The sequence below is a fragment of the Callorhinchus milii genome, unplaced genomic scaffold (genome assembly GCF_018977255.1).
Source record: "Callorhinchus milii isolate IMCB2004 unplaced genomic scaffold, IMCB_Cmil_1.0 Scaffold5, whole genome shotgun sequence".
In the NCBI taxonomy this organism is placed as follows: domain Eukaryota; kingdom Metazoa; phylum Chordata; class Chondrichthyes; order Chimaeriformes; family Callorhinchidae; genus Callorhinchus; species Callorhinchus milii.
The window spans coordinates 33,687,857-33,699,627 of NW_024704746.1; the positions used below are offsets into that span (position 1 = coordinate 33,687,857).

At 39.6% G+C, this 11,771-nt stretch overlaps 1 protein-coding gene across 1 annotated transcript; it reads left to right on the forward strand.

Moving 5' to 3' along the window:
* The first annotated feature begins 98 nt into the window (after positions 1-98).
* Positions 99-9,471, forward strand: LOC103179828 (G/T mismatch-specific thymine DNA glycosylase). Its single transcript, XM_007895301.2, is given in 11 exon segments — positions 99-333; positions 629-738; positions 1,969-2,201; positions 2,900-2,969; positions 3,455-3,590; positions 3,678-3,760; positions 4,458-4,552; positions 6,697-6,868; positions 7,419-7,439; positions 7,442-7,546; positions 8,706-9,471. Coding segments are annotated over 11 exon segments (1,227 nt in total). The 5' UTR covers positions 99-271; the 3' UTR covers positions 8,846-9,471.
* The last annotated feature ends 2,300 nt before the right edge of the window (positions 9,472-11,771 follow it).

Sequence of the window (11,771 nt, forward strand, 5' to 3'; positions counted from 1 at the left end):
AGTGGGTGAGTGGTGAGTGAGCGCTACGCGGAGTCGGCGTTAGTGAGCGCAGGTAGAGAGGGCCGCGGGCACCAACACCTCCCTCTCCCTCCCTCCCTCCCCCCCCCCCGAGGCTGTGCATGTGTCCGCCAGCGTGAAGGCCAAACCCCGTTTGCACGTCGCCGGGACCGGGGTTTGTTTGTGTTTATATTTTAAACACTCGGCTCAGCCGCGTCACGCCCTCGACCTCCTCCCTCACTCCCTCACTCCCTCCCTCCCTCTCTCGCTCCGGATGGATGGGAAGCTGCTGCCGGTCCCTGGCATGACGCTGCCGCCCGAGTATTTCCAGCAATGGTGAGTGAGTGAGGGAGGGAGAGGGAGGGAGGCAGGAGCCTAGGCCGCGGCAGTTAGTCAGTCAGTCAGGCCTGAGGCCCCACTGCTCTCCTTCTCCAGGAACCTGTGACGCGTAGATCGTGTTGGGCCTCCCCAGGGCCCGGGCCGGGGCCGGGGCCGGGGGTTCAGTCACTGCCGTAGGTCGACAGCGCTTTCTATCGCTTATTCACTCCCTCCCTCACTCACTCGCTCTCTCACTCTCTTGTCTTTCCCTTCGTGTGTTTTTTTGTGTGTGTGTGTGTGTATTGGTTTCCAGGCTCGACACCGTCCAGCAGCACCGAGCCCTGCAACCCCCTCACGAGCAGCGACCGCCGGGGCCCGAGCTCGGCAGCATGGAGGAGGCGACTGCCCCGCCAGACGCACCAGGTGAGAGTCCTGACGTTTGCGATGGTCTTTCGAGTAAAAGTTGCCGGTGAGCAAACGTCCTGAGCCCAAACGGCACGGACCCGCTTCGCCGCTGGTGACTGACTGACTGACTGACTGACTGTTAGCTGTTGCAATGTTCGTCAGTCGGGCGTTTTCCTGGAAAATATGCAGTCAATGAATTCGCTTTTGCAGTATGTTATGTGAAGCGCTTTGAGACGTCTCGTCGATGTTGATGAGGCGCTTTGTAATGAGCAATAATCCTTGCATTTGACACAGCGCCTCATCACGTCTTCGAGATGTCTCAACGCGCTTCACGGAATATAATGTGAAGTGGATTAACTGTATATTTTTTTGTGGGTGAAATGCAAGTGGAAGGGTTGTTATTATCCCTCCGTTGACTTCCCTCCTATTAAGTGTGAGGTCCAGGCCTGTAAACCTCATTCGTTTCGATTATTGTTCTGTCAGCTTCACACGACAAATTACATTGATATAAAGCCTCGCATGTTGGCAGCACGTCTCAAAAGGCGTCTCTCTTCTTGCTGGGTACCTGAGCTGGGGGTCGAAGTCGAAGGGGGTGGCGAGGAGAAAGATAACCAAATGCGTGGTCAAAGAGTTATATTTTGGGCAAGGGAGGGAGCTTTCCACAAGTGGGAAGCCCAAAGCTGAATACAATACCCTCAACTGCAGTCCAACAAGTATTGTATTCTTATTACAAAACACAAAATACTGCAGATGCAGGAACCTGAAATGAAAACAGAGAGAGCTGGGAAAACTCAGCAGGTCAGGCAGCATCTATGGAGAAAGGAAAGTGAGTCAACGTTTCGGGTCCACGACCCTTTGTGTTCTGCCGAAGGGGCGTGGACCCGAAACGTTGACTCACTTTCCTTTCTCCATGGATGCTGCCTGACCTGCTGAGTTTTCCCAGCTCTCTTTTTGTTTTGTATTCTTATTACTTGAACTTAAATTTCCAGCAGCTTTTCGTTAATGAAAAGCTTAGCTGGGGAAGTTTATTTTAAAAATTGGTATTTGCCAAATGGACCATCTAAAGAGGCTTTGTTCAACAGTGCCTGTGAATTATTGAGCTTTCTAGTGACTAAAGTTCCAGCAGACATTTATTTTGAATGGTCACTTTTCATTACTCCTTTGCAGTCTCAATCAACCATTGATGACCCTAGTACATTCTTTGTAAAAGTTGTATGTTTATTAAGTGTAATTTGTTTTTNCCACCAGTGGCTCCAAAAGCTAAGCGAGGAAGGCCTCCAAAATCACAGCAAAAAAAATCGGCAGGCCCAGGCCCTAAACGAGCCAAAGCTGAGGGGAAGTCGGGAGGAAAACAAGAAAAAATCACAAATGCTTTTAAAACTGTGAAAAGAAAAGTCAATCGATTCAATGGGACAACAGAGGCTGAGCTTCTTACCAAAACACTGCCAGATATTTTAACGTACGATTTGGATATTGTAATTGTAAGTTGTGCTCTTCCTTCTGACAAATATAAACAATAAAACTGTTAAAAAAAATTAACAGAAATTAGTATAATTAGGTTTAGGTATCAGATTCTAACAGCAGCAATTTGAACTTAGCACTATTCACATAGGGAAAATATCTCAAAGCATGTTTACAACTACAGTGGGAACTGGAAAGGGGGATGTTAGTGCAGTCAAAGGAGAGGTTCCTTTGCCAATTGTCTTAAATCTGTGTCCTCTGGTTACCGACCCACCTGCCATTCCCACATGTAATAACCAGTGGGAATCCAAAACCTATAACAATAGCCTGAGTTGTCATTTGTCTAAAAGTAGAGCCCTTTATAGTTATAGTTGATTTTATAGTGCGTACTGACTGTTGCCTGATGCTTCAGCTTTAATCAATTTCTTTAGTTCATAGTGATTGTCATTGTACTTGAGGGAATGTCAATGGCTAATTGTTACCAGTGATATTGATGCTGCAGCATCAGAAGGTTGAACTATGAGCAATGATGACATAAACTAAGCCATTAGTAAAGATTTATTATACTTAATCAGGAAAGTTGCTCACAAAGACTGATTTAAGTTAAGAGTTTTTGCTGCTTTTTGGAGGTTGCAACCAAATAGCAGTAATGTTTATGCTGGCAACTAACACCAATGTTGGCTGTGGCCTGGGAGATAAACTTCTACTTTACATACAGATTGGAATTAATCCTGGACTAATGGCAGCTTACAAAGGACATCATTACCCTGGACCAGGGAATCACTTCTGTAAGTTTTTGCATGTGAAATCAAGAATGTGCTATAGGTATCCTTATTGCATGTAGTCTTCTGTCCTAGTATTTATTACAAGGGGGGATATTACAGTATAGAAAATCGAACCTTTTATATTAATTGCCGAACATAGGGTTGATGGCATTCAAATCGTAATGCTTTTTTGAAAAAAAAGACATTTGCTTCTCTGATGGTGAATAAATGTACCAAGTATGTGGTTTTAAATGGGACTGATATGTAGCTGTATTTACCAGGTTTGTTTTGAAATCTGGTCTGTGCACCAGATCTTAGCCCAGGATAGGTTTAGAAGAGAAGAAATAATACTGACATCAACATTTCTATGGTCCTTATAAGAAAATTTAAAATTTGGTTTTATACTTATGTGCTTGTTCAGTGGATCCAAGTAGAAACTGGTTTGCTTAATTATTCTTACAATTTGTTGCAAGTTGAAGTTTACAGTACTCACACTTTTTCTTTTATAGGGAAATGCTTATTTTTGTCAGGTCTTGTTGACAAGCCTTTAAATCATATGGATGATAATTCTTTACCAGAGAAATATGGAATAGGTTTTACCAACATGGTGGAGAGAACAACTCCAGGAAGCAAAGATCTTTCAAGGTGATTAATACGATTTGTGCAAAACTAACGTTTTTAGTATCCTATAAAACTGATTTTTTTTTAAACCAAAAGCTCTTTTTGTTCCAGTAAAGAGATTCGTGAAGGAGGGAAAATACTTCTGCAAAAACTTCAAAAATTTAAACCGCTGATTGCTGTTTTTAATGGAAAATGTAAGTAAAAATACAAAATGCTACAGACATTGGTTTTGAGTATTATAATTGAGTGCCTAGATTTATGAAGATTCATTCATGGGTGGATTTTTTTTCGAGATAACCAGCATTGCTCCTAACGTACACAAACTGCCACATATTTATAGATATAATCCAGGTATTATCTGAGAAATTTGTTAATTATTCCATTAATGCAAATCTAAAGATTCAATAGTATCTAATTGTTTCTCTTTTCCCCTCTTTCTTCCTCACACCCCCTGGTCTCCCAGGTGCTGTTGTCCACCTGTTACTCTTGAAGTTGCTTTCAATAGACCTGCAAAAGCAAAGCACTATTTAATACTTTAGTTCTTTTGTCTTTAACCCCTTCCTCCATGTGTCTTGCTTCTTTTCAATTCTTAGATAGAATTATACTCACAAATTCAATTTGAATTTCACTAATTGATTTTGCAATATTATGCATACAATGGGAAATTGTAGCTGTTTATGTACAATGCAAAAGTTGAGCATATCCAAAAGTAAGGAGTATTTTCATGGTGTTTGGAGTTTGTTTCTCAAAACTATCATTCACAATTGCTGGATGTATAAGTGACCTTTAATGGCAAAAAACTACAGTGATAATTATTAGTTGAGGAATCGGGGGATCTTCTATCCTGATAACTTTGTAATCTATATTACTTTTCCTAATTACCTGTTTTAGGCATTTATGAAAATTTTAGCAAAGAAGTATTTGGAGTTAAGGTCAAAAAATTGGATTTTGGGCAGCAGCCGCACAAGATCCCTGAAGGAGAAACAGTAAGTAACAAACGGTTAAACTTATTTACTTACTAAGTATATAACCAATATCAGTTGTCAAACGAATGTAAATTTCCCACCATCCACTTAAAAAGAATCTTTTGACTCTGCATCTGTTACATAACCTACAGCAAAATCCATTGCTTTATTCGAGTATTCCAATGACTGGATAAATTTCTCTAGAGATTACCAATATTTTGTGATCGCGGTCCTTATCTTGTATTTAGCCATAGTGTTCTTAAATTGCAAGCATTGCCTTTTAGCTTATTCCCAATTCAGTTCAGAGTATTTCAATTTCTTATTTTGTAGTATCCTTCACTAAAACATGAGTTATATTGGACTTCAATCTTCATTTTGCCAGATTCCTATCGATATCTAGGGTCTCTTATGCCTTGGTCTCTGCCAGCCCACGCTTGTGTTCTTCAGGTATAGCAGGGTGTGTGCCCCCCTTTCCCAGGAAGAAATCAAACACTTCATAACTGGCAAACACAAACTACTTCTGTGAGTTCTCGGTAGGTGGAACTGGAGACTTTGAGCACGTTTCTTTATTGTAATCCAGTTGCTTTATCAAGGCATAATAAGGATGTTGGAAAAAATGTTCACTGGATATGGTTTTTGGAGAGAATGCATAAAATAGATATGAGTGAATCCTGTAGTGAAATGGTTGTGAATAATTTAGCCTTAGGAAGTTATGAGGCTGAAATAAAGAACTTCAAACAGTTCTGAAGTAGAAAAATCCATGCATTAAAATTGGTGCTGGATTGATTCTTCCATTTACATGGAAACTGAAACTAATAATCCTGATTTGTTCTAGTGCTTAATGTCAAAACAAACTTAAGATGCTAAAATGCCCCTCACCAACAAATTACATCAAAACTGTCAAACTTTTTATGGTTTATTTAAAACAAAATCTGATTTTTTACAATCTCAAAGTACATAATCATGGTTCATGAGTTCAGGGTTGGAAAATGAAGTATTGGGTAAATATGAGGATGTAGTTCTTTACACAGAGTAATCAACAACTGGGTTACTGGAAAGAGTGCCTGAAGCTCAGGCACACCCCATTTAAGAAACTGGTGATGCTGCAATTGAAAGATGGATGGGATGATATTCTGGATGCATATGTTCTAATAAGCTATAGGGCCTTCTCTGTCTAATCTTGTAAAGTACATTTGGGAAGTTGCTGATAGTCAACAACTCCATCTTTAAAGTTTTGACAATGGTTAGTTCCAACTCATCTATCATGAGTTTTATCCAGATTGATTTGTTTTTTCTGACCACAAGATGGCATCTTCAACTACTGACTTCATTTTCAGCCATTCTAAGAATTTGTTGACAAACTTTAAGTCATGCTTGCAATAGAATGTCAGAATTGAGTCATCCTTGTGTGGTGTTCTCAGTAGTCCGGTACCTAAGCAAAGGAGGTCTACAATACTCCAAGGCACTCTGATGACAACTAGATGTGCAAATTCTTCCTACTCAGTTCCTGTTAACCCAGCAAACCAAAGTCCAAATGGGTAGAGTGATCCTAACTGGACAAAGCAGGAATACAATTTCTGGAGGGGTCTTATCTGCCTGTTCAGGTGGATGTTAAAGATCCCATGACATTGTTCAAAAAGAAGGGAATTTCTCCAAGTGTCCTGACTAACCAATCCCCCAAATAAAATTGGTCATTCATTTAATGCTAATTGTGGGTCACTGCTGTGCACAAATTGGCTGTCCCATTGGCCCACAAACACATAGTCTCTTCACTTCACAGTTTATCCTCTGAAGCTATTTGGGCATTTGGTATAGTGAAGAGCACTACAAAATGCCAAGGATTACTACCACTTCCTAGAATTGGGAAGGCAGGGTGTGTCCCTCCAGGGAGAGAATAGACATTCCATTGCAGATGCAGGGAGACGTAGCGTGCATATTGGCACTCTTCCTAATTTGGATACTTTAAAGCATGGTGATGGGTTTCTGCACCTGTCTGATCCCCCCCAAAAAATCCATGGTCTTGTATACCTCTCCTGATCATTCTGGTGCATTTTTTNCTATTAGTACCATATTTAATCTTCCTTCTGCTTGTAATAACTTTCCCTCCCATTTATTCAATGAGATCTTTTCAACCTGTACGTCATGTCACAATCTTTCATTTCAAGGTGGTCTTTGTCATGCCTTCTTCTAGTGCACGATGTGCACAGTTTCCCCGAGCCCAGGACAAGGTACATTACTATATCAAATTAAAGGAATTGCGGAATCACTTGAGAGGCGTTAAAGCTCACACAGAGGTGCAAGAAGTTGAATATTCATTTGATCTGAAAAAAGCTCAAGGTGGGTAGTCTCAAGTTAATTCCCTTCCATTTCAAGCTTGTTTGAATTGTAAAGGGGAGGGGAACGATTACCCACAGCTTTATTTTCCACTTTCACGTTGGATAGGAAAATGTACTATTTTCCATAATTTCTTTTAGTGGAAAAATAACTATGGTTTAATCCTTATACAAATAGTTCTGACGACTACATTTTGGCCGTTCACAGATTCTAATTCGTTAATTTTCACTCTTAGCTCTTAGAAATATGTGTGATTGCTGAATTAAATGTTGATTCGAGCCTGTTTGGCTGCCGCACTTTTAGAAACCATTCTCAATGGTGAGTTAGGAAAGTAAAACTATAGCCGCAACATCAATGATTAAAATATCCGCAAGTCAGTCTTGTCAACGTGGATGGGTGCCTTTTGTTTTGGCTGAGATAAAAGTAGTTTGTTTACCAGTGAACTGTGCCATCTTGGTTTGTTTTAAGTGTCTAATGGGGATTGTTTTAAAAGCTATTTCATTATATAAAGTGCCTTTATGTTAATCGACTTTTAATTTTCCATTCCCCTCAGAGGATGCCAAAAGGATGGCAGTCAAGAGGAAAAATATGATCCTGGTTATGAAGCTGCTTATGGAGGCAAATATCTTGACAAATCCAATGAGAGTAATGGCCAGTGTAATTTCTCAACAACTGACCCAGGTAAAAAAAAACTTCTTGTCCAGGTAGAAGCGTTCCTATTCTTGCATAATATATGCCAATTATTTGTTCATATTATGTTCTTAGTGTGATTAGAAGCCAGTTATCACTATATTTAAAAAAAAAGCTCAGAAAGTCATGGTAACTTGGATAGCTACTACTGCTTTACCAGGCTCAGACTTTAAATCGTACCAATCAAGGAGGCTGTGGTTAACAAATACAGGAGAGGTTTGCCTTCAAAAAAAGTTCAAATCTTCCATTTAACTTTTTGTTTAAAATGAGTTGGTCTATTGTGGTATAAACTGAAATTGCATTAATAGACAATAAGTTTAAATTTAGCCTACAAATATACAATCAAATCTCTTTACAGTATATTCTGTGAAGTGCTTCGAGATGTCTAGAAGACTTGAAACGCACTAACAAATGCAAGGATTATTATTATTAAGTCATATACTTATAATTGATCTAAAAAGAAATAGTGTACAGTTGAATTAATGTATTTTAATCATTAGATGTATGATATACAGATTATATTATGGAGCCTTTTTGGATGTGATTGTATAATGTATCCTTCAACCCATGAACATTTGGAATGGGTAGAATTTTTATGTATCCAATTGTATTCTTTCTAAGGATTTTGTAAATAAAAAGAGTATGATAGTTAACTCTTAGTGAGATTACATGCATTGATTTACCTCTATTAATCAATCCTACAATCAAATTACCATTAAGATATTACTTTCACCTGAATTGTACAAAATTGTCAGCAATGGAGTTTGGTTTTACCTCTTGGTCTGTTTACGGTGACCTTTTCCCTCGCTGAATGTCCAGCACCATCCTTCAAACTATATCCTGCATGAAAGGCACTGTGTAATTTCAAGGTGTTGTAGATTTCCTTTCAAAATTCTAGTTTCTTTCACCAAAGAGTGGCTAATATGTTTCAATGAATATATAGTTTGCACATGGTAGTATACAAAACTTGTGAGGGAGTGCACATTTGGCATTCAAAATGTTTCTCCATGTATTTGTGGGCACATACTGTAAATATCTGGCATAAAATTCCACATTTACATCTGACACTAATGTTTTTAAAAATGTGTACTTCTGTTTGGAAAATAACACCAGAATAATTGAACTAAACTGATTTTTTTTTCTTTCTCAGCCGCAGCCACTAATTCAGAGTTCAGTGCTGGCTCAACATTTTGCCAGGTTCCTGATGGACAATGGATGACTCAGTGTTTTGCAGATCAGATTCCCTCAATCAATTACTCTGCACAACCGCAAGCCGAAAATAGTACATAATGTGTTTACAACTTTGTAGAACTGTGTTTTCATGCAGTCTTAAAGTATTGTACCTCAGTTTCTGAACTGAAGCAATTTATGTGATAGCTTTTTTTGATATGTTTTAATTGTAGAATTGTGTAAAGATAATTATGTAGTAGAGTTCAGAAAGTTTTGAGTTCTGAAACTTTTAGAATGAAACCATGTCAAATATTTATAGGTCTTTTTTGGAGGGCGTTGGCAGGAATAGGTTTTTTTGTTTCAAACAAATTTTATACTCTGGTCAGGTGCTTATCTTATTCCTGTAATTTTGGAAGTTAATTGGATTGCAGTTTTTTAAGAGCTAATTTTCGTAATAAGACATGCTTTCCGCTTAAGTACCTGTATTTATTATTGTAGGAGGGATATGCAGATATCATTTGCCATTGGGTCCAGTGACGGTATATAGACCCGGCCACTGCCTTTTATAGTTATTGGTGCTCGATCTACATGTAAATGAGAGTATTGTTTTTCTTTTTATGTGAGTCACAGAGCAAAAGTTGTAATTCTGCATCTGGATACTGATATCATATGTAGGAGGGCAAAGGTCACTCCTGGAAAACAAAACTTGCACAACGGTTTTAACAATAAAAATGGAAGGGTTTATTTTGAAAAGGGAATTTTTTAAAAAATATATTTACCAGTTGAAAATTATTTCACTTTCCTCATGAAAATCCACACCATTTCTGTTACTCGCTGTGCTGCCTTGGAGATTGATACGAGGCAACCTCCATATCTTCCTCACTGACCTCCTCTCCTGAAAGCAGAGTCTGAACCTTCCTCTGAAGTTTCATATGATGTTGACTTGTTGGGTCCCCCTACCTACCTGCCTGTACCCTCCATTCTTCTGGCTCCGGTCTGCTCCACATCCCCCGCCCCAACCGCCCCACCATCGGTGGCCGGGCCTTCAGCCTCTCAGCCCCTAGGCTCTGGAATTCCATCCCTCAGTGCCTTCGCCGCTTCCTCCCTTTCCTCCAAGGCCAGTCTCAAGACCTTTCTCTTTTACCGTGCCTTCAGCTTCCCTCTCGACTCTCTACCCCCCCCCCCACCTTCGCTCCCTCCCTTCGCTCCCCTCACCCTGACCATTTCCCCCCTGCTCGGGTCCTGAAACAACTATCCAGCGCCTTGGGACGTTCTCCCGATGTGAAAGGCGCTCTATAAATGGAATCTTATTGTTAGTCACCTCCCCAGGTTTCAGTTCTTCCATCCCCAGCCGCTCTTCCTCCTTCTGCTGCTACTGTGGTTTCTTCCCCTCTTGTTGCAGCATTTTCTGTGGGACCGTCTGTTTTGCCCCTGTCATCTCCTGCCTCCCCTGGACCGTTGCTGCCTGCATATCTGCTCCCCACAGTGGCTTTCCCATTCTTTACATTATCTTTCTGCCTTTTCTCTGCTGCTTTCTCACCACAGCAGCTTTCTCTCTTTCCTCCGCCATCTACTCTGTTTTCTCTCGACAGACTGCACTTGGGTTTCCCTAAACCATGAGAAACCCAGCCCTTTCTCTGGCCTCCTTGGGGGCCTGGCCTGATTAAAATTCCCCTCGCTCAGTCTTTGCTCTTGTAAAAAGTACTGACTCAAAATATGACCATAATCTCTCACTCAAGAAATCCGTGCCTCAGTCGTCTCCAGACTCTTTAGTTCTCACCAGCTTTATACTGATGCTCAAAACTTGGTGTCAAATTATTGTTTAGGGCTGTAAACTCAAAACCAGCCAGCCCTTGTCAGCTCCCTTGATTATGGCACCATTTTACCAAGTTGCACAATAAAAAAACAATGCATTTTACATGTAGGTTGAGCGCCAAGAACGATGATAAGCAGTGATTGCGTTTATCCCCTGTCACAATTGTCATGAGCCCAATAAAGATTGGATTAAATCTCATTGAAATAGGAGTAGTAAGGGTGAGCTGAAAAAAGAAAAATTGTATCAACGTACTTTGCAGTAAGTGTAGCAATGACTAATGTGGAGGATTGTTGGTAGCTGCAATAATTTGTTTTGAAAAAGGACATCATTGGGATCACTGAATGGGTAAAAATAGCGTAGAAAATACATCGACCAATACGATCCCAAAGTTTAGTTTCTGGTTTGTGCTGAATTAACTTGACTTAGTTGGTAGCAGGCTTGCTTTACAACAATTTACTTTTATTTTCAATTATAATAGCAAGCTCAGTGCTGTGCGTATTAGCATTTTTATCATTTGCTCCGGTAGTGGTTTCAGTAAAACCTTTAGTATGCAGCATATAATTTACTATGATTATTTTATTGTGAAAGACAGAACTAGTTTGTGAATGCAAGTCTGTTCATGAAAATTTCATGAACACAACAACATCAGAGGAGTTTCAGTTCTTAGTTTAGTTTTTGCATAATGTGCTCTTTTTCCCACTCAGAGATGACTGAAGTCTTGTAGAGCCGTTTTGCTCTTATTGATAACTTCCAACTTTTGTTACGTCTTACTAAAGGACCAGAATGGTGCTGCAATGTTGAAAAATAGTACAATGCCAGAGATGATGGTGTTTGAGTACATTTCTCTTAGCAGAAATTATATTCATATGGCTTAAAAACAATTGGCTTTGCTGCAAGAAACTGAGCCAGAGAATCTAATTTCTTCAGTACATCTGTGTAGATTCTCTGGCCTCATTAATAGCATTTGTATCTGGCACATTTCAACTATCTTGTAAAGTTTTACATTTTATTTGTATGAAGTATTCAATTTTTAAGTGGGTTTGAAGCATTTTTGCTTTTGTGCCTGAAAGATGGTTCATTCAGATTATTTAAAGCAAATTATGTGGAAGATGTTATTTTTAAGTAAAACATCTACAATTGTAGTTCATACTGTATACAACTATTTCTCCTTCCCAACTAACTAAGTAACAGAAGTGTTTTTAAACTTCTGGTAAGAAGTTGACTATATGA